This window comes from Anser cygnoides, chromosome 2 (assembly GCF_040182565.1).
Source record: "Anser cygnoides isolate HZ-2024a breed goose chromosome 2, Taihu_goose_T2T_genome, whole genome shotgun sequence".
NCBI classification, from domain to species: Eukaryota; Metazoa; Chordata; class Aves; order Anseriformes; family Anatidae; genus Anser; species Anser cygnoides.
In genome coordinates, this window is record NC_089874.1 from 40,284,656 (window position 1) to 40,308,396 (window position 23,741).

Consider the following 23,741-nt stretch of genomic DNA (forward strand, 5'->3'; position numbering starts at 1 on the left):
AAAAAAAAAAATCTTTATGAAAATCAAATTTAGGACTATATTTAAACAGAAGATAATTTATATAAGTAGAGGAGTTGTTAATGTACCAGATGAAATTTGAATAGGCAAGTGGCAGGAACACCACATCCTAGAAAGAAGCAAGAGGTTACGCAGGAGGGGGCACCACATTGAAATTCTTGCCTTTGACAGTAAATCTTGGATTTAACTGAGGTCATGGGGACCTAACAAAAGCTGAAGAACTTTTGGAACAGAAAAGACATGGAAATTAGTATATCATGAAAAGATGAGTAAGAGAGAAAAAAAAATCAGTAGTATATTTAGAGTCGTTTTCCTCCCATGACTGGTAACAGAAGGATTTGTGGCAGAGAGGTTACAGCGGGATAACATCAGAATACTAAATAAGACTATAAAAATGAATGAGGAGACATGACAAGCTAAAAATATTCAAGCATCACAAACAAAACTTTATTGAATGGAAAAGGACTGATAATATATTATCACAATTGCTTTAATTGAACACAATTGTTTTAATTCCATATGCTCAGATTACACTTAATGGAATCAGGATATACACTTAAATTTGTGCATGTTCCTAACTTTCTGTATGTTGAATATTCTTGATATATTAATTTGTGGCAAAATTTGAGTCTTAAAATTATCCAGAGGATGCCTTATAAAGCAAAGAGGTATTTTTCCATTTTGATGGGAAGCAAAAGAGATGCAGAAGTTACACAGCTAACATCATGTATACAAAATAGTAGAAAAAAAGTATGAACAGACTTTCAGTAAACATAGCTATTACACGTTTTCATTCATTTAGCTGTAAGGTTTTTATTGACAGCATTAAAGCCATTCCTGAATAGCTTTATTCAGGAATCAAAATGAGTATCTACACCACAAATATCTACTATTTCAGGTCTTACCTGAAATCAGCATGTTATCAACCTCTGGGAATAATTATTCAAGTTGACATAAAATTTCTTTCCAAAAAATTTAGAAGCAAGTCAATAAATAAGCAAGGAAGGTTCTTGCCTTTTCTAGAAAAAAGGCTTAGTTGTGAACAGATGCACCTGGAACAGTATGAAACTAGGCAGTTTTAAGTTTTAGTTATTCGCGCTTTGCAAATAAAATTTTACCTCACCAGAGGAGGAAGGAGAGAAATGACAGTTCTATCTTGACTTTCACATCAACATATTTACAGCCATCCTATCTCTGTCAAATCTGATTATAAACTAGGGATCAGCAGGCAAGAGATTAAAAGCTCATCTGAGTAGATTCAACAAATGAAATTGATAAGAATTGCCCATAGTGCGCCAGTTTTACAGACACAGTCAGCCAGAGTGACATATTATTGAAATTAAAAATATGAGCTTTCTCATTCTCTCTCTGGCTTTGAAATGCAAATGAAAACTGCTGGAGTTGTCAAGCAGCAAGTGCTAACCTTTTTATATATAGCGAGAGTCTCCTCCTGTTAACAAGTTTTGTGGAGCACAGGATCAGCATTATATTAAACAGAGATCCTTGCTGATCCTTTTTTTTTTTTTTCTGTTCTTATTGGAGCATTTTTCTTCATATGTATTATATGCATTCAATTTCTATGCTGGAAGAAAAGGAAGTACTTATTGCTGCATCTGCTGTTATGTACTTCAGGTGCTGCATCAAAACTAAAGTCATTTGAGTACTTATCTACCTGCTCTAGAGAAGCCACAGCCCAAAAGGAAGAAGTGGCCAGGCCAGCTCTAAGGGCAACAAGCCCTATAAATAGATGTTTGTGTACATAATCTCTATCAGAAGGATGATCAAAGAGTTAAAGAGAGAGATCTCACTGCTTAAGAAGAAAGTGGTATGTGTTTGGTTTTTTGTTTGCCTTTTTTTTTTCTCTCCTCAAAGTTGCCTTTCCTACCACCACTAAACAAATAAATGGCATTCTGCTCTTTTTCAGTTGCCACAATGTAATTTACATTTACCAAATACTTTTTTACTGACTTTACAGCTTATCACCCTCATACGTTTTGAGCATGAAATGATGCAAGTTAAAAATGGGTATCCTTCAATTTTCTGATACTCTGTAAAGCATGACCTTTCTAAGAATATACGAATGTACCACAGAACAGAAAGTCATCTCAACCACTAGAAGCAAAGTGACACATTCTAAATCTCCCCTTCCAAGAGCAACACCTTAGAGAAGAGGCAGACACACACAAGCACTCCATACAGTACCTAATGCTAATTTGGGAGTTAACGTGGGCCCAAATCTGTGCCTGTTCCTTCAAGCACAAGAGCAGATGCAAGTGCATTCAGGGCACTGCTTCCTAGAGCACACAAGTGTCTCTCCCAGAAATGTGTTGGGTGTAGGAGTAGCGGACAGAGTAAGTTTAATTTCATTCTCCATGAACTGCAAATGCAATTTCTCCTGCTGCACCCTGGGAAAAGTAGAGAAGCAAAACTATCCTGCCACTGTGGATTTACTAAAATTATTTTATTTTTTTAATGAATGGAAAAGAGACAGAAAGAAATTTAATGCAGAATAAAACTCTGCTGTTTATACATTTTTTTCAATTATACTATCTAAAATAGATGATTCACTTTGACATTTTGAAAGTTTTTTTTTTATCTTTAGTGATAGCTGAAATAAAAGTTTTGAAAAAAAAAAAAACTACACAGAAAGTCAGAATAAGCACTTTCCACATCCTCCTTATCCTCCCACATTTTCCTTTAGGAATATTTCTGCTTTTATGGCTTAAATTCTTCACCTGAAGTCAAACCTTCTGTTTATGGCATCACAGTGGTTGCTGTGGACGTGATTGTGATGTACAAAGCCAAAAGTGATGAGTTCAAATTTGGAATGTGCAGCGGTATCTCGCTAAACCTGCCTAAAGTAGTAGCAGATACTAAAAAAAAAAAGCAGAGCATGTACATTGAAAACAAGCAAATTAACTTTTTAAATGACTGTTTCCAATCAGCTTTCATTATCACAACTGTTTTCAGATACGTTACTATAATGGCTGTAGAGGCTAAGTGCTAAACTACACATATGGAAACAAGCAAATAACATGAGCAGACAGTGCTAACACAGATGGCAGCAGAGTCCTAACCACGCTCTTCAGTAGTGCCTGCTGTGATTGCTATCTTCTTCTGTAGCAGAAACATACAGACAACAAACTGTGGTAACACAGACATGCACTATGCAGTGCTGCTCTGACAATGAAAATACTTAATGTCACCCTTCATACAGCACATTTCTCTACGCCAGATTCCAGACTCAGAATGAGTTATGACCAGAGAACACAGATTCCTGAAAAAGCTATTAGTTCACTCTAATTCCTTCTGCTACAAGGATTAGTTTCACACACACCCTCTCACACATACACACATTTAAAAATACAACTGTTCAAGGGCAGGTGCTAATTCCCAAGAAATATGTTAAATATTACAAATGGGAGAAATCTGTTTTGCCATTTGCATCACAGGGTCAGCCACTGCCAAATTTTCACACCCTTGGTGGCAGAAAGAGTCCTTAATTTTTCCCTGCATCAGGAAAAAACATAAATTACTTAAATTAACCAAATTAGTTTCCAAACCAGGTGTTGCCTCTAACCTTGACACCTGAAGTATTACCAGGAGTGCACAGGTTATAAATCTTTGTACTTTCAATATCCCTGTGTGAAGAACATTAGAGTAGATGACAAATTAGAGAAACCAGAAAGTCACATATACCCTTTATGTTTGGTTATTTTTTCATGGAATACAGTTTGATGCAGGACAAGAAGTGGTTCCAAGGTAAATTGAATGCCAAGGTCCAAGGAAAACCATGAACATTTCTGAATCAGACCTGTACTGATGGAAATGTTTACTCATGTACTTGTTAAAAACAAAAACCTGCAAAGAGCAGCAGGACAAAGGTAAAACCAGATACCAGATAAAAAACAGTTGGGGATAATGAAAGTAAGAGGAAAAAAAAAAAAAGCAAAACAGATGTTAATGGCCACAGAACTCAATCATATCACATTAAACTATTATTAAGCATAGAAAGTGATTCTCTAAACAATCTTTCAACAGAAGTGCCTCATAAGGCACTTGTGCCTGTGGTATCCTATACGCAACTGCAGGAGTGTTAACAAATAAATTATATTAGCCTTCTAAATACAGCTATTTAGAAAAGCAAGACAATGGCTGTTAACACCAAAAAATACTAAGTGCTTCCTTGGAAAGAAAAACAATACTCTTATATTCCTAGAAAACATATTACCAGCAAGCTCTCACTACTGCACACAGGCTGTATTGCCTTACAGTTTCCTACCTGGAAGTGCCATTGGGAAGCAGTGAAATTCACTGGCAGGTGAAAGAAGATAGCAGGACATACAGATGAAACAGAGCTGCAACTTTTTTCAGCAGGTTCATCAAGTCAGACACAAGGCACACCCAGAGAAACCCACCTCATACTGCTGGTGGGGTGGCACATAGAGCCTCAGTGCCAGCATCCCCAAAGCTGGGACACAGAGAGCACTAGCAACCCAGATCCAATAGGACCGTCACGTTTCCTGACTACTAACAAAAGAAGCCAGAGACAGATCCCAGAAAAATCTGTGAAATGCTCCTGATGTTCACAGAGGCATTCAGTGAGTACTGGGCCTGTAGCTCCGTGGCTGCTATAAGGCCATGGCTTCTTTGCTTTTGGCTGCAGAGCTCAAGAAGAAGTGAAGTTAGATTTCACTGAAATGTGGGATGTTTGGTTCACAGACTATTTATTTATTTATTTATATTTATTCATTTTTAATCTGATTTGCACCAGAGGAGTTGATGATTCACAGGAAATGGCCTTGATTACAGAGCATGGTGTAGGAATCCAGGTAGACAACGCTTAAATAGACCCAACACTAGTTCTCTTCCTTTAACATTGCTGAAGAAAGGTGCATGTACCAGAGATCAGTGATCTTACTCTAGAAGAGAATAAAAGGTTAAAATGAATATTGAAGCTGGACCTCTAAATCAAGACAGATGCATTCAGGAGAAAACTTCAGCAAATTTAAGGAAGAGATGAAGCAAAATAGAGCAGTCTAGAGACTGAAGCCCTCATCCCTGTCAAAAAACAAACAAACAAACAAACATAAAACAGCAGAGCATTATCTTTCAGGCTCTTTCCATAATGACCAGGGACCTCTGTTCTATAACTACATTGGGACATTCCAATTACTCGAGTTGTCAAGACTCTTCTTACCACAACCACAAAATCTTACCTGCACTTCTTATTTATGAAGTGTACAGCCTCAGGGCTACATACCTGGCACACTCCTCTGTATTTCTCAAAATGTTACCATGTTTCTCGGTGCACTGTTACGTGGGATCGCAAGCTTAAGAATGGCTGCTGTTACTCTTATTCAGAAAGCCATGCACACAAGCAAATTCTTACTCTTATGTGGTATTTTTTCTGGAACAAGGCAGTTTGTGTTATGTTTTACAAATGATACTTCAGATCATCTGAAGAACCACTTCAGCACCACTTCCTCTTGGCCCAATTTCTACACAGACATGGCCATCATGTAGAACTCCCACTTCTGCAGAGTTTTTAGGCTTAATTTTGAATTTGGACTTGGGAAAAACCAAAAAGTTTTGTCACATTTTGTGCTTTCTCCTTCCTTGGATATTTTCAGTAGTGGACCTGAGAAAAACCTACGCAATTTGTTCTGTCTCAGCTGACCCTGAGCAGGAGATTGGACTAGAGACTTCCTTAGGCTCCTTCTGACCTGAATTATCCTCAGTTTCCTCTAGATGTACCAAATGGAATTAGAGTATAAAGGATGGAAATATTTTAACTTGATTTTAAAAAGAGCCATGCAGCTTTGTGACACCATAATGATAGAGAATTTTGCAACCTTCCTCTTTTTAAACAACATTGTCTTAAGCTTGTGTGTCTACCATCCAAATGGCATTATGGTGCTACAGGAATAAAATACAGCAAAAAAGCTGGCCACAATCCAGGGTGCATCTTCAGATTGATCCCTTCCTGCAACAGAAGAATTGCTGAAAGTTATTAAGAACTCTGCAAGTCCCTCAGGTGTCACTTAATCACCACTTCTTTCAGATCATCTGTCTGTGTCAGCCCCCAGAACAAGCTGCAAAACAAACCACCTCAAAAAGCCTAGAAAATAAGCTCACCAACTGCTATTGTGCATAAAGCAAGTGGCTACATCCCACAAGCTCAAGTCTTTCAAAGATCAGAATCTCATCCCAGTCACTACAGTTTCTGCAGGGTGATCCTTTCCCTGCCTTTACAGTTGTAATATAGCACTCTCCCAAGAAGCAAAGAAATTGATTTGGACTGGTTTCTAAGCCTAGAGATTAAGAAAAAAATACTGCACAAAAGAAAACACAAAACATGTTCCTATTACAATCAGACTATTACCACCCCTCAGCGAAAAATAAACAGACTTTCTCCTGTTACTCAGTGAATAAAGCCAGTGATAAATTCTTCTTTGCTTTGTTAGAAGTTACCTTGGTAAGCAAAGGTTTGGAGCAACTGAGGCTGCACCATCAACATAAACAACTGACCAACCCCTCAGGCTACTTCATGTTAACTGAAATCAATACGTGGACTCGGAGCAGCCAGCTAGAGAGAGCCTACAAAGTCCAACATCATCTATACTGGAAAAGGGAAAGACCATGTTTCCATAAAGCATTTCTTATGTTCTAAAGATCACTTGGAAAATCCATTTTAAAGCCAGTTGAAAGTATCTCTTGAAATCACAAATAGCTAGAAGGCCAAAAATTTAGCTCTAGCTTTAAAAAAAAAAAAAAAAAAAAAAGTTAAGAAAAAGAATTAAGAAAAAAGATTGCATTCCCATTCCCTCACTCCCTCTAACTCACGCTTGAACACTGTAAGCCATATATTAATCAACTCAAGTGTAGAATATAAGGATGCCGTATGCTTAGAAACGATGCAGAAGCCTGGAAACATTCTGCCCAGCACAGCAACTCATCTGTTCTGTGATCCTGGCTGATGTGAATGCATCACAAGGGTGCCTTGATCTTTCCACATAGAGCTTCTGATTACAGAACCTCCTCTCACTTACCTCAAAAAAAATAAAATAAAAATAAAAATCATTTGTACACCCGTTTCTTGTCTAGCAACAACCATGACCTCCCACATGAAACAACAGTGACTATCAGCCAAAAAGAAGAAACTGGTGAGGACACCTGCTTATACTATATGTGAATTTCCTCAATCCAGCTTCTGGAGAAAAAAGCATCGCTTCTCTACTTCCCATTCCACCCCCTCACTATAAATGCCAGCAGTTTAGACAGCTCTAGTTTCAGAGTTTCAGAGTGGTAAGTATTGAGCTAAATACTGGAATGGTTTATACAGCAAAGCTCAATGCAGTCATTGACAATAACAAGTCTTTTTTCTCACTTCTTTCCACAGGCTCTTGGTTTTGTTATCACAAACTAACAGCTCTACTTTAATCCACCCCCAGGAGAAGGTTCTCCCCACTAATTCCTATTCCTCTTTTATGCTTTTCAATACTTTATATAGGAGTACAGCATCAACAACTCTTCATGAAAATTGGCCATAGGGAGCACAAAAAAATATTCTTAGACATCATAGCACACAAGACAAAACCACAACAACAACAACAAATCCATAGATTTTACAAAACGTGTAGGTTTTGTTTGTAAAACAGGTCCTTCAGCATTTACTAATCCTTCTAAACACAACAATTATTATTTTTTTTCATGGAAATAATGAGAATAATTTCAATAACACCACCAGAATCTTAAGGCTATGTGCTATTAAATGAGTCAAGGTACAACCAGTTTAATACCTTTTCAATAAAAGGACACTGAATTGCAAAATACTCTGCTTAAGTAGCAACCAGAACACTATCTGCAAGTCCATGGCTATCTGCACTCACATGGCAAGAGGTGTGAATTTGCACCTGCTGGCACAGGCTTCCTGCCACTTGGCACCTTTATTTACACCATGCTACTTGCCTATTTTAGTAAAATTACTAAATATCAAAGAAGCCCGCTATTGTTTTGTTTCATTTTTTATTTAATGCTTCGATATTTTAATTAGCACAAATTTAAAAACGATCAACAAAATCAGAGCATATCAAAGTGAACCTACAGTAACAACATTCCTGGTTTAACTGTTGTACATGTATGTGTATTACAGCTCTGCTGTGATTTTGTATGATTAGAAATCCTACAGCCTCCACCCAATTTCATATACATGAAGGCAGAATACAAAAATGCTACCCTGGAGTTTCATGAGAAAGAAGTTGAATCCTAGTAGAATAAAGATATTCCAGGTTTTGTGATGGCTTATCCTGCTGCTGCTTAGAACAGCACTGGGTCAAGTCCAGCCCAAATACATATGGGAAAGCAGTTGGGAGTTGCCACAGTTCCAATCATTATGGCGATGTGATGAAACAAATTCAGTGCATAAACAGACATTCCAACTTTAGTTAATGGACAAGATGATTCATTGTTATAACATGGCAAGACTAAATGGAAAGACAAAGGCAGAGACACTAGACTGAGCGCTGAGACTGGAAACTTCCAGATGTGAGTATAAAATGCCCCTGAGCCAGGGTTATTCAGAAATATAAAATACTTCAGAATGTACGAAAATGAGATAGCTTCTATACTTCTGTCAGAGTAACTACTTCACCTAGCTTCACAATTTAAACTGCAAGAGCCAAATTATCAGACAAGTAATTTTTTTCCCCTTTTAAAGCACACCTTGCATTTCCCAGCAAAGTGATTTGTGACCTCTGTCTGATTAAAACTCTCCAAATCTTCTTTAAAAAAAAAAAGTCTGGTTATGGGATGGAGAAGAAGTCTTTGGTTTCTCATCTATATTTCTCTGCAGAAATTGAATTTAAATGAACATCATAAAACTGTATTTGCAGTCAGCCTCTAAATTCTAGATGCTGTGTTTGTCATTCCATTGTAAACTCTGATTTAGAATAATCTATGGCTTTGTAGCTCTGGTTACTTATTTATAATTGTACAAGTTGTAATGTTAAGGTTTTATTATTGTCATAAACAAACTCTTCCATGAACTAGGGGGAAAATGTCAAATAAAGCCATGTTACAGGTATTTGCTAATTTTATCATATGCATTTCTGGCCAAGAAGAGTATGGTTTTCCTCACCCCCCCCCAGTAACACCAATGTGAACTTATTTGAAAAATACTACAGAAGGAAAACATTTTTCAAATTAAAAAAATTATAATAATAATAAATCAGAGACTACCAATGACTGCTACCACGGCTTTGAGTTACTGAGAACCCCAAGCTTCACTGTAGAATAGGAAAAAAATAAAAATAAAAACCACAACAGAACTTGACTCTTGAGTCACACAAGTTCTCTAAGAAGTTGTTCCTGTTATGCATATAGTAGTACAATTAAGTTAAGCGGTATCAGCTTGTGTTCACATCAGTGGAAAGGCTAAGAGAGTTAAAACTTGCTTAGTAAACCAATCCTTCTTGATCTTCATGTCAAATCCTTTATCCATCCATTTCCTTTGAATGCCATGTCTTCACAGCAAGGTCTGCATTACACATGGCAAACATGCTCCCTGACTGATGCAACAAGACCACAGGAGCAGCTGAGGCATCTAAGTGTTAGTAGATCCAAACAGAAACAACATCAATGTTCATACTTGATGAACATGTAGACTAGTAAGTGTTTTAAGTTTCAAAGTTTACCTGCAGATTATTCCGGCTGAGCACAGAAAGGCTTACTTGCTTTGAGAACTTATATTCCGTTATATTAAGCGGACATATATAACGCCTACATGAATTTCAGACATTCATTTTTACAAATACCACAATAAGCCACAGGTAAAAAGTGAGGTGTAGAGAACTACGCCTCCAGCACAACAGAAGATTTGGTTATGACTGCCTGAATACAACCAAGAACATTATTTCCCAGGAGAGAGAGAAAGAAAAAAGGAAGAAGCTGACAGAAAATACATTGTGAATATTTCAGAAAGAAATGTGTGAAGGTTATACCATCTGAAATTGGAAAGTTTGTAGGACTCTTCATTTTTCTACCATCAACTGTAGAATTAGTCCAGTCCAGTCGCAACCAGAAGTTGTTAGCATGTGTGCATACATCGAAGCACGTGCACCAGGAAAACCATGGTCAGGCTTGTAGGTTTTTTCCTCCATCCCATCATTTCCCTAGTTCATAGAGAACATAGAGAAGTCCAATTCTCTGGAGCTATAACATGCTGACTTCTATCCTTACCTAATGAAGGGGAGACAATAGATTTTGTCCTGTTTTGTGACAACTCTAGATAGGTTAAGACTAAAACTAGTCAGCTGGCTCAGGTGGAAAAAAAAATCTGTGTTGCTTTAGCTCACACTTATTTATTCAGCCTGCCTGGGTGTGATCCAACATATTGGCATGATACTGACTGATTTCATTGTGCTGGCTGAAACACAGAGGACTTACATTTCCTAGCCTAAACTTGGCACATTTTTGTGAGAAATTAAAAAATAAATATTTGAAGTAATCATTTTCTAATACATCACTGGTGTGTACACACTCCTACACATACATCCAACACTATTTAGTTACATTTTTCTCACTGCAGTTTTAATACTAATGATGCAGAACTACTAGTTTACTACAAAAGTTTGACATACCTTTAAAAATGTATATAAAAATATTGCTTTCTCCTCAGCAGTTTTGGTGGCATCAGAAAATGTAAACATTCTTCTCTCTCATAGCCTCTAGTCACAAACTTTCCATACCTACTCCCCAAGGGAGGAGGTTTCTTCAATGCATACAGGCATCTCAAAGTTTTGTTAAGGAGTACAGCAAAACACTACTTGATTTTACACTGTGGTTTCCATCATGCTAGTCCTTAACATCTGCCTAGAAAGCCTGTAGAAGAATTCTGGCTCTAGCCGTCCATCTGGTTTTCAAGCTCTTGAAAGATTTTACAGGTAAAGTGCTATAAAAACAGGCTTTTTATAAGATCATTAATATTTATCATCTTATCAGGATCTTGAACTTTTTGTCTTGACAAACACTTTGTTTACTGTCTAGACCACAGCAGGTGGAAATGCTAGTCCTACTTTTCATCACTTTGCATTTTCCAAAGTTTCATTGCATGCAGAATGAGCGTCTGTACACGAGATTATAGAAAATTTCATGTTTGTATTTGCGTTTTGAAGCATTTGAAAAATACAGAAAAGTCTGAGGTCACGATGCCATAAGTACACGGTTTGATCATGAAAAAGCTTTGTTTTACTTGCAATTGATAAGATAAAATTGTTGATTAATAAAGCAGTGAATAAGCGCACTTGATAGAGAATCACATAAAATAGCTCCATGTCAAAATAAATCGACAGCTATATTTACTCACACAAAAGGCAAGAAGAACATCAAAGCTGGCAGATACTTGTAAGTTGATGCAGTCAAAAGGCAGGCTCGCTCACATGTTCACAGCTCAGTATGCCTGCAGCACCCAGACAGCCTTAAGTGATGATTGGGTAACTGTATCTTAATCCAAACACACACAGAAATGTCATGCGTGGTCTTCAGCTGGTGTCAATCATAACAGTGCCATTGAGATCCATGGAGCTGTGCCATTTTTCTACCAACACAGGTAGGTGGCCAACTGGAACGGTTTTTGCAGCAAGAAGAGTAGGAAAGAACAGCATTATTTGCTAAAATCTAAATTCTCTCCTGTTCCTGCCGCCTCCCGGTTCTGTTGTAAAAAATGAATAGTCCTTGTTTCATTTTGATGATTGCATGCATGCATGTATGAATGAGTCGACCTGGTTAAAAACTGCTGACAGCTCACTTATAAGTAAGATACACCAAAAAGTATGATCGTGATAACTCCTCAAACTCTTCAGCCTGAATATTTTAAGTATGTTTTCCGCTCCAACACAAGGTGGTCAATATTAAATTACTTGAGTCCATTCTTGGAAAACAAAGTGTTTCTAAAACTTTGACATTTTGAGAAGCATATTAAAGTAATACTGCACTTCCCCTTCCCCCCTTCCCCCTTAAAAAAAATAATAAATATATATATATACATAAAAGCTCACTGTAGCATACAGTCAGCAGTAGGGACAGAGGAATTAGGTCTAATTTTGTTTTTACCTTACATCTGTTGCTGTTAATGGGTAGTAAATGGCGTTGTAAATAAGTCCAGCGCACCTTGCAAAGACAGTACCGCAGAAAGAGTGATTACCCTTAAAGCACAGTTGAAAATTAACTGGGATGCAAAATATCTGTGCTGCAGTGTAATTTAGTGTTCCGTGTTGATACAGTAATTACTTAAACCAGAACTTAGTGTCATACCATACTTTACAAAACACTTCTAAGAAGCAACAAACAGACTGAAGCACACCACACCTTTCTGCTACCCTGAATTAGAACCAAGTTACAAAATATCTCCCCACAGTAATTAATTTACAGTACAGAGACCCTGATAACATCTTAATCTTGGCAGCATACCGCAGCATCGCAACTACACAATTATGGCAAACTTTCTGGCGCTCAAAGAAGGATTTCAGCTCGGCCTAACCCCTCGCACCAGCCGGTCTGTGGGCAAACACCGGCTCTAACGGGGGCAGGGGGGAACCCAGCCGGCTTGGCTGCATCCCTCTTGCAGCCCGAGCGCTTTCCTTGCGAGTTATCCCCACCGCCAGCATCACAGTCAGAGAGAGGAGCCTAAGCACTTGCAGCTACAGCCAGCCATTTGTATTCGCTAACCGGACAGCATTCCTCCCCTGCGCGGTCATTTCTCTCTGAGTTTTTTGATACCCACTGAGGCTTTGCTCGGACTTTGGGTCCGGTTCCTCCTCGCCCTCCTGGCAAAGGCGGCAGGGAGGCTGCCCGGCGGCGGCGAGCGGGCGGCAGGCGGGTGACAGCGGTGTCACAGCGGTGTCACAGCGGTGTCACAGCGGTGTCACAGCGGTGTCACAGCGGTGTCACAGCGGTGGCAGCGGTGACAGCCGCCCCGCAGCACGGAGTTCCCCCGGGGACTGCCGAGCCCCGCAGCAAGCACGGAGCGGAGCCCGCACACGGCTCGGCCCCCCCGGGCTCGGTCTGGGACCTCGTAAACACCCCGGGAGGGGCGTCGGGAGCCGGGGGAGCCCCGGCGGGTTTGGTAGCGGTGCTTCCCAGCACTGAGAGCAGCCGCAGGCAAGCCAAAAAATACTCCGAGGACTGTCCCCGGGTTCACCGGCTGCAAACGCTTTCCGCCACGATTAAGGACGCCGCGATCGCAGCGAGATGCTCCTCTCCCCAGCGCCCGGCAGCCAGCAGGAGACAGGCGCAGCTCCAGCGGAGTTGGGGCGCGGGGACCCCGCTCCCCTCGCACCCACGGGCGGGCGAGGAACACCATCAGCCCCCGCTCGGAGCGACCCCCCCCACCCCGGGCCCCCGTCCCGCCCGGCCCCTTACCGTGCGGCGGCGGCTGGGGCTTGCCGCCCGGCGGCTTCTCCTTCCTGCCGCCCGCCGTGCTCCGCAGCCGCCAGCCCGCCGCCCCCCTGCCCAGCGCGCCGGCCATGCCGCGGCTGGGGCGGCCCCCGCAGCGCCGGGCCCGGCGGGGACAGCGCGGGGGCGGAGATGGGGCCCGGGACCCGGCGGCGGGCACGGGGACGGCGATGGGGACGGGGGCGGGCAGGAGGGAGCAGCGCGGTCCCGGCGGTCCCGCCCCCGGCCGGGCCGGCGTCAGGCAGCGCCGCGCCCCCCGCCCCGCTCCTAGGGGCTGGGAGGGGGTTTGGGGGGGGGGGGGGGGGCGGGCTCCCGGGGGCAAGGGGGGGGTCGCGCAGCGAGACCCCGACCCCATCCCCGCCGGGAGCCCTCCTCCCACGGAGCTTCGCCGGGAGCCATGTGTAAGTTACCTCCTGCCATCCCCAGCGCCGGTGCCGCGCACTCCTGCCTCCATCGCGGTGTCGCTCGGCCGGAGGGTGCCGCTTACCGAGAGCCCCTGTGCGGGGAGGCAGCGGCATCCCCCCTCCGGGCCCTCCGGGGCCCCGGGCCGTGGGCAGTGCCCTCGATCGCTCGGCGGTCCCGCCAAGGGGTGCCTGCCATGCGAGAAGCACCCTATGCTCTGAAACGTGCAGTCTGCTTAACACCGGATCTAATAAAAAGTTACAGGCTCGGAGATGAATATTAGCAATTTTCAGAAAAAAAAAAAAAAAAGTTTAAAATGCCGCTGTAGTCCCAAGGATTTGGCCGAGCAGTATGTTGCATAAGTACAAATGTGTAACTTTTGTTTGTAATAGTGGTAATGAATCCACCTGTATGTCAAATTACAGCAGTCACTGCGGCAGCTCTGGAAAGGTATTCCACAGTTGCTTTTTAATTTTTCACACTCACATATATCTATATGCCATCAGCACCTCCACCAAGCATATCATTCTTTCTATCTGAACTCTTTGAAACGCAGAGAAACTGTATGCAGAACTTGCGCTGATTCTTCCATTCAAAGAAAAGGAAAAGAAAGCCTCCTCCCTGTGTCCCATCTCCGTTTCCCTGTATCCCACCTCTGCTTCCCTGACTTCAAGAAGCTTATGGAGAAAAACAAGTAGGGTCCATCGTTATCATAACTTTAAAACTTATTCTTTGGAGACTCAATTGGACCAAGTTACTAATTTAAAAAAAGAAAGAGAGAGAGAGAGAGAGCTCCTCTTGGGTTTGTAGCTCCAACAGCCAAGATGTAAAGCCACAACCTGTGTGTGATGCAAGAGCAAAGCTTTGTCCTCCACTTTGAACTTATCCGCCCTTCTTCAGTGGTCAGTTCCTACCCCAGTCCCTGCTGATCAGGCCTCCCTCCTGTGCCCACACCTCATCTGTCCTGCCCAAGCCCCGAGTCCCAGCAGCCCGCTGCCGCTGCCTGCTGAAGCTGGGGTGGTTTTCATTAGCGCTGAGAATGATTCATGCAAACCAGGATTTCTGACCTTGACCTGACACGTACAGATACACCCCGTGGTGATGAATGTAATAGAATAAACAGATATGACTGCATATTCCCTCTTGTAGGGCTGTTCTTGCCCAATTCTATTGCATTGTAACACAAATAATGACTCATTTGCTTACCCTCATAGCACATTTAGAAACCTGCTATTCATCTCTGCTTGAAGGCTCTTGAAAAAATACACTCCCCAAATGATTGATTTAAATCAAATATATTTCTATCACTTGATCCTGTTTCTGTTATTATTGATAATGACTACACATGTGGATGTGTGGTGTATCATCTCACTGCTGCTCCACATTAGGATGTTTTTTATAGTGGATAGTCTTTTGTTAAACGTACTTTTATAATTACATTTACACAGGGGAGGAGGGGGAGATAAAAACAAAAGAAAATATAGCTGGAGAAGAGCCCACTCTCTGTACACAAAGAATATGAAACTTCTACAGCAATTAGTTGGAATGCAAATTAAGAATAAGGTATAAAAATGTTTTGTAGAGAACAGTATTTTTAAATGATATAAAAATATATAGCATATAAAACAAAGAATTAGTGCGGAGAAGGAAAAGTCTGCAGTAGTTGTATGCAGAATTAATATTCCAGAACAGGTTTAAAAAATAGGAAAAAGGAAAAAAACTTACCTCTTAAATTTAGAATCATAGAATGATTTGTGTTGAAAGGGACCTTAAAGATCACCCAGTTTTTGTTTTTGTGCAAAGAGGTATTTTTGCAGAAACCTCCAGAGCTGAAAAGAAAAAAAAAAAATGTATTCACAACCCCTTCCTGAAAGATTGATTTTTCCATGATCAACATTTAATAACTTTCCTTTTTGTTTTTGTTTTTACAAAGGAATGAAGACACAAGAGCATTCTTAAATATCATTGTAGAGTGTAATACCTCTGATTTAAAGGACCACCTTGCTTATTCATTGTATGCAACAAAAGGTGTAATGGAGAATATGAGCAGCCTCTGTTGAAAAGAAAAGGTACAGATATCATAAAATGATAATACTGAAATGTTGTATAATACCACTATGGCTCATAATTTCATTCCCTTAGTGTAGCATCGTAAGTTGCAGGCTAATTTTTGTTTATCCTTGTTTATGTTTCCTGCTCATCTAATGATGAAGATGTACAACCATTTTCTTGTATTAACTTGGGGCTGTTTTTCCACTGGTGAAGGAGTATTTGGATGTCATATCCCTCTGTTAAATATAATATTTGCATAGATGCATTAAACAGACTGGTGATTTGAATACATGTTCTAAATTTTGCTTACACTGAACTGACTTATACAGACCTTCACAGACAGGAGCATTACCATAAGCATTTCTGCTTAGGCATCTGTTGTTTTACCTAAGAATAATATGGAAGAGTTTCTGATAGGATTATACTTGTTTCCTTTGCAGAGAGGAATACAGAGTACCTTCTGCATTCGCAGTCCACCTGAGGATGACATCTATGATTTGTAAGCAGTCAAATTCAGCTCAGTCCACATTAGCAATCCAGCTCTAATATGGAAGCCCCAAGGCAGTTCTGCCCCTGCTCATCTTCCAGTCCACAACTTGCTGGCAACGTGCTTGTAATTTACCATTGACAAGAATTTCCTCTCACTGCCTTTTCGTACTGAAGATATATGTATGTTCTTCTAACCCAGACAAACAGAAAAGCTAGATGGAGTAGAAAAGCAATTCACAAAATGATACCAATTCCTTGCAAAGCACCACTTCATGTTCCACCAGGGAATCTGTGCACTTCCAGGAGATGCCTCCAGGTTATAATGCACTGTATGAATACACTAGTGATTTTGTACAAACCAGACAAAAAGCAGAATAACCACAGGCAACATTTTGCTGGGCTAGCCTACGTGCCTGCAGCTGCCCTCCTCTGCTTTGTACCAGTGCTGTGAGAAAGCACCTGGGACCCAGTTTGCTCCTTCACTGCAAAGAACGCACTTGCATTCATGCCGTGCTTTGGATCAGCCTGTGTGCACTCCTCTTCTTCTGTCTGGTGCTAGAGGAATCAGAAAAGCAACGGTTCCAGCCACAAGGAAAGATGCAGAGCAAGGGTTAGGCTGCCTTGGGAACAGCAGTGTGCACCCCCACCACAGCTTCATGATCCTCAGTATAATCCTTCTGAATCTTCTTGCATGCACCGAGAGCAGTTGTGCACATGCTAGCACTAAGTCCAGTGGAGGTACAGTGCCTGCACGGTGGGCAGCCACAAACCTCACCAGCTCAAAAGCGTGAGAGCCACTGGTGGCTGAGGCTGTCCGAGGACAACTTCAAGCCCTACCTGAACCAAGTCATATCCTGTGTTTCCCTGTGCTCATACCTGTTTCATGGAGCTGGGGATGGGTTTAGAGCACTAGATTTGCATCATAAAAGGGAATGTGCAATGGAGTCAGGACTTAGTACTGCGGTCTGACTAAAAAGACAGCCTCTATAATTCTAATTTTCAATAAATCAGAAATAATGACTTACCTTTGTATCTACAAAGTTTAATTTTGCAGGTTACGTATTCCCAAAATTCAGCGTATCCTTGGCTCCCAGAATCCTCCTTTTAAATGCAATGTCATTTCTCCTCCTTCTAGAAACTAGGGAAAAGAGAATGTAACTGGGAAATAATGATGCCCTGGAAAGAAACATTTCTGTTCTCAATGCCCTTGCCTATGTTTCTTTCAATACACCTCTGTTCCTTCAGTTATTATGCCCAAGAGCAGAAAACTTGTTTTCCAGCAAGTGGAAGTGAAGAGATGCATTTCCAATGGATAGGACAGAAGATACAATTTATAAATTGTGCCTATTCTTTTCACACCACACAGAGTTTGATACAATGAAAAGCAATTGAGGGTCTGCCCCAAGAATCTGGGGTGCTGGATGGATGCACAGTTAGGCAGAATTGATACTTCAAATATGGAGATTTTGAAAGTCCACAGGAGACAGCTTTGACCTTAGAGCATTTCAGTTACTATTCTGGAAGCTCATGTTTGAAATGATCCTATTGCAGGTTGAATGTCCAGCCAAAAGTCCATTTTACTCAAACTTCTACACAAAATCTGACCAGAGGGAGTTACTTGAATCACAATCCTGACCTTGAGATATTGCTGTGGGTCAGAGGTGGCTGCATGTTTCTGTCTTTTCATCCAATATCATGAACAACTACAAGATTTGCAATCTCAGGTTCATTTATAACAGTATTGATGTTTAAGACACTTCAATATTTCACTACATAACTTAGAGCAAACTGGGGGAACTGCAAGTGCAAGCGCATCACTAACCTGGTGAGCATTTAGGGAGAGAGAAGCTTGTATTTTCACGTACCACCATTTAGCAGCTCAGAGATAAACTGGGAGTATTCTGAAAGAAAAAATTGGTATAAGGAGTATTTACTATTCTTTCAGGTCAGGTAAGTTTTGATGACTGAAATACAAAATTAGTGTGAATGAAATTTCTGTTTTCAAAGAAATTTCTGGTTTCAAAGTTCTGAAGTTATTACAGGGGTGCCTCATAGTTCCTGATGAAATGGAAATGTTTCTCAAGAGCTAGATCAGAAGATACAGTCTTTAGGAAGTGCAAGAGAGAGGATCCCAAGAGGGCACACTGCTCTCGGGTATTTACTAGTGCTTCTGCTTTGGATACCTCTGAGGAATGGGATTTTAGATAAATATAGAGTAAACGCATGCCCAGGAGTTTCTGAGAAAATAATTACAAGGTCAGCTATAAAAATTCAGCTAAATTCAGCTTGTAATTACCCCAGCCAGATATAAGGAAAAAATAGCCATGATAAGAAGGTTTAAACAGATCTTCCTTTTGACTTCTCCTTTCAAAAACTAAATAGATGTTCCCTGAGATTTCTGAATGTCTTAGCAAATAAATTTAGCAATTTCAAAGAAAATTCCCAGTTCCTCCTTTTTGACCCATATTTTGTGTGATCTGCAAACCTAACCGATTATTTCCTGTGTCGGGTATCAGTCTTTCTCAGTGTTCAAGTTGGTCTCTGTTATAAATATGTTTCCCTGTCAATGTGTCAGAGATGCATTTGCTGGGATTTAGAAGAAAAATAAAAAAAAGTAGTAATATAAATCATTAATGATTTATTAAAAAAGTAGTAATATAAATCATTATCAATTTAACATAGTACAAGTGTGTACACAGAACATAGTTTAGACCAAGAATTCAGTTATTACAGGTATAAGCAGAAATGTAAATTTCATATCCTAACTAGAATAACATGCTGCAGAGGGAACTCACCCTCCAAAAAAAGAAAAAAAAAAAAAAAAAGGTGAGCTTTTTTTCACCTATCACCTTCCTCAGGGTTCAGCAAGTCAGGCACAGACTTAGTTTCTATTTGCAGCTCTGTAGGAAGCTACAGAAAACCTATTGCCAGGGGCTGCAAGAGGAGTATAGCGAATGAACCATTACCTCCCCTGGCTGTGCATTTCTCTGCCAACAGCTGCTACATCTATAGTGTCCCTCTGGCATAACGTGGGTTGCAGCAGCTTGCTGAAAACCTCACATAGACTTTACGGTACTAGTGACTGTGAATGGTTTGTTTGTCTTTTATTTCTGTAACCATAATTCAGGGTTTACTTCTCTATTTCACTGGAGTTATGCTTGAAGATGGCACATGGGATTGGGCCATAACTGTAGCCACTAAAAGCACATCAGACACAGGCAATGCAACATCCTTACTGAGAAGCAGGGTAATGTAGGTAAACTCAAACAGTTACAGAGGTCTAATCACCCATTAAATCCACTACGACTGCATTACATAGCTCTTCCCTGGCTTTTAGTCAAAAAACTATTGCTTTAAGTGTTTTTGGTAAAGAGAACACACTAGTGTGAAGCCACATGGAGTAAGACAGATTTGTAATTTTTAATTATATGTCTCAAAATTACATAATTTGGCCTTACGTATGCGATCCTCCAGACTTGGTCAAAACAAGCATTTCCACAGTACTGCAGGAATAGGGAAAAATAAAAAAGCGGTTGTGTCCTGTGAGGGAAACAGGAATAGAAGACAAGCAGCAGCTTCCCTTTTGCCCAATGCACAGCTGAGCTGTATAACACACTGCTCCCAGAAGCTAATGTGCTGTGTTGCTGACCATAGGGAAGCAGCATGCCTCTCCAGGGTTGCTTCAGATTGTCACAACTAGACTCTGCCTTTCCTATAGACTAGAGATAAAAATACAGTTTAATGTTTGACACCTCTTGAGTGCCCAATACATTTTTTCAAGCTGAGCTTTAGTACTCACAGGTCTAGGGAATATGGAAATGCATGCAGCGTATGAGACACACACCCTGGAACCACAACTTCTAAAACCTGACAAAACGCAAACAAAGTTGTTAATAATGATGCACAACTTTCTATTTTTTTCTCCCCTAGCTACAGTAAAACTAAAAAGTAATATACACATATGGCTGCTCCAAACCTACCTCTGATATTTCTATTTCCACCTCTTATTTTTCAACATGAATATATTGGATTTTTCAGGATTTCGTAACCTTACACCTCTCAGAAGCATTCTCTGTATGGGTAAAAGTTGTATATATATATCATGTGTAACTCATTTATTTTTAAAAAGTTGGTCTTTCTTCTCCCTTTCCATCATTCTTTGGCTCATGCTAATATAAAACAGGCATTGATTCCCATCAATAATCAGGGAATTAAAACTTGTAAGACAGTTGTTCTTGCTGTGGTGCTATCCCACAGGATACCTGTGACATTAGTCTGATTTAGTAACAAAAAAGATAATGCTAGTTTACTCCGGACTTCAAAATACAGCAGAGGAATAAAAAGCTAGGTAATGATTTTGGGAGAAAAATACCCAATCCAAAGATGTAAAGCACACACAGTAGATTTTATTTCTGAATACAAAGGCTATACATCTGTTTTCTGAACTCAAATTCAATACATTTTTAGGCACAGCTGCACAATAAAAGGGAAATAAATATTGATATTCAAGTCTACATACCTAGAGTCCCTCTTCACTTCTCAAAGCACTCTGTACGGCGCTGCTGTAAGAGACAGAAACAAAAGGCTTGAATATTAAAAACTGCAGCAGTTCAATAGAACAATGCAACAACCTTGCCAGACTCAGGTGCATCTGGCACTATAGTCAAGCCTTCCACTCATACTTAACCAGCACTATTAAGTATTTATTCACACAAAAGGAAGCATTTTATAAAAATCATCTTCTTATTTTGCTCTACAATTACCTCATTTGCAATGGAAAATAGTATAGAAGATGTGTGAGCTTCTGCAGCTGATAAAGTCAATGGACTTCAACAGGTTTTGGACTTCTGGGATCCAGAATTTTCACACTCATACATATTGTATTCTATTAGATATACAGTACTGAGGTTAGGTCAACATTAGATGAAAGTCTCAAAAATACTGGTCTGATTCTGTAAACTTTACATCTTAAATGTTGATACTGATTATAGTAAATGTTCCTGTGTGAACTGCAGGATTGAGAATATGCAGGTGCTGATTAATGCATAGCTAGAAGTATTATTTGTTCTGATAAGGTGGAAGCTCACCAAACTGATCTACAAACACTAGAATTAAATTTAATGATGACTACCATTGTTTCAGATAATAGAACTTTCCTACCATTTATACTATAATTATATTTTCTAAATCATACCTGGTTGAAATTTTAGGTACTATAAAAAGCATCGTAAGAATATGCTAAACCCAAAGCACGTGAAATATTAGGTATTGTTCTGATGCTTTGTAGTGGGTTATTACTTTCTATACCCAAACATCAAAGGAAGACAGAGAAACTTAGTTTGGATCAAAGCTCACCTTACCTTATTTGATTTCCACTCCTGTGTCTGTCAGTAAGAAACTTTCCTCAGTAAAGACAAAGGATGAAATCTAATACACTGCATGTATCTATCAGCAGAATCACCTAAAACTAGGAAATAAAACATCTAAATTATAAATATTTCATTCCTGGAAGAGAATCAGTAATGTGATATTATGTGTCTATGGGAAGACCAGTCTCAGAGGTGGATTCAAAGGGAACTCTACAGAGAACTAGAAAACTGGAAGTCCACAAAGCTATGTAGAGACTAATAAAAGTAAAATACAGAAATACTGCAAGGAGCAGAAGTAAAAATTTGCAGAGGTCTTTTTAAAGAAGTGATGCTGTCTCTTGTTCCTTCTATGACATAATTATGTCAATTATGTATCATATAATACTTATGATCCACAACCAGCTGAAACACTGAAAACACACTCCTTTCTCAGAAGAGTCTACAGGGGCAATGGCTAGTGGCCACTCCTGAAAGAAATGTAGATTTAATTCTGAAACAGCAGAAAAGGGATTTGAATTAGAATTTGTCGCTTTCTAAACAAGTACTCCAACCACTAGGCAATCATCTAAAAGGGAGATTTACCTTCTCAGGCATATTTTAATTTGAAATTAAACTTAAAATAGTGACCCAAGCTACATTTGTGAGGCAGCCACTTCTTTACAGCTCATTAGGCATCCTCCTAAGAGTTCCTGCTAAATTGTTTTGTAATAGGGGTTTTTAAGCAGAGATACTAGCTGGATCTGGATCTGGACTGAGTTCAAGTATGAGCCAGGTGCCAAGCTGGGTGCCTGCACTCTAAGTCCCTTATTTTGCCTGGCTTCCAGTGAAAACTCAGGAAGAACTTCAGGATTTTCAGTTCAGCCCTGTAAATACTTATTCTTGCAAGCAAGGGATTTGTGGGAATAGTCCCTTAAGTTTTCATGTTCCAAGTTTAACATGCCAGAGAAAATTAATAGACCATTCTGTGGTTTTGAAGTCATGCTGAATACAGACTTAGTGCCAGCAGTTTTTAAATAATTTCCTTCACTATTAGACATAACAGTGCAGTGGAAGTTTGAAATAAAACTCGCTTCCTTTATTAAATATTATCCCCCTGCCATTCTGACCTACAACCTATAAAGAAAGCTCTAGAGTATATGCTTAAGCATGCATGTAGTCCCATTAACTTCAGTGAGCATGAGAAAACCAAATGAGGGTTTATGTTTCTTTAAGCTGTTATTTTAAGACAGTTCAGAAACACTGAACAATTAAACGTTTCTTTAGGGAGACACATTAAAGATATTGTGTTAAATCACATTTTTTTCAGCAGAGGAGTTTCTATTTGCTTTATGAAAAATTCTGTATCTTCACATGTACTGGAATTGCTCAAATGACTTGGATTTATAGGAAACTGCTGAAGGTCTGATGAAATTGAAATTTTAAAAAAAAAAAACATATCTGTGTGTTGACATATAAACAACTTTGCGTTCCATTTTTGGCAACTAAAATCTTCTTTGTTATTTGGGAGAATTTGAACTGAGAGGATGGATAAAAATATTTGTGGTCCTAAAATTGTCATAGATTCATCCTGAAATTAGGTAACTCTTATAAAGTGTGGATGGTGTCAGTTTTTAGAAGATTATTTTTTTTTAACATTAATGTTAAATGAATGTTTATTCATTTATTTTTTATTATTATGTATTTGGTATTATTATATTTATTTATTCATTAAAAATGAAGATTTATTTCATTTGGTCAAATGAAATAAAACTTTGTTTTCCCAAAAAACAAGCTGATAATTTGTACTGCATATATTATATTTAATTACAAAATAATCCTTGCTGTGTTACAGAGCTAGCTTTAGATAAAACTCAGCTTCTTATTATCTACTTTAGAACTCTCTCCAATCAAAACATTTTCTGTGTCCAAGTGGCTATACTAGGTGTATATGTATTGCAACTAGACACATAATGAATCATT

The 23,741-nt window shown here is 39.7% G+C and overlaps 1 protein-coding gene and 1 long non-coding RNA gene across 6 annotated transcripts in view; one reads left to right on the plus strand and one right to left on the minus strand.

The window, feature by feature from the left end:
* Positions 1-21,880, minus strand: part of ZNF385D (zinc finger protein 385D) — a 447,042-nt gene extending 425,162 nt beyond the window's left edge. Inside the window, exons 1-7 of one of the 4 annotated variants that reach the window (XM_066991889.1) lie at positions 21,774-21,880; positions 20,933-20,975; positions 20,213-20,280; positions 18,236-18,314; positions 17,439-17,551; positions 15,854-15,925; positions 15,598-15,701 (exon numbers count right to left, since the gene is read on the minus strand). In XM_066991889.1, coding sequence (XP_066847990.1) covers positions 15,598-15,701; positions 15,854-15,885 — 136 coding nt within the window. In that variant the 5' untranslated portion in view covers positions 15,886-15,925; positions 17,439-17,551; positions 18,236-18,314; ... (1 more) ...; positions 20,933-20,975; positions 21,774-21,880. Of the gene's footprint in view, positions 1-13,437; positions 13,677-13,880; positions 15,364-15,597; positions 15,702-15,853; positions 15,926-17,438; positions 17,552-18,235; positions 18,315-20,212; positions 20,281-20,932; positions 20,976-21,773 lie in introns of those variants that run through there. The other 3 variants (XM_048076084.2, XM_066991890.1, XM_066991891.1) reach the window with 3 other exon arrangements.
* LOC106030276 (uncharacterized) lies at positions 13,039-17,060 on the plus strand. Of its 2 annotated transcripts, none has more exons than XR_010829221.1 (3): positions 13,039-13,176; positions 15,806-15,941; positions 16,365-17,060. It is a non-coding gene; the product is annotated as an uncharacterized lncRNA (long non-coding RNA). The 2 variants fall into 2 exon arrangements; XR_007168037.2 differs by lacking the exon at positions 13,039-13,176 and adding an exon at positions 13,777-13,871.
* Positions 21,881-23,741: the final 1,861 nt, after the last annotated feature.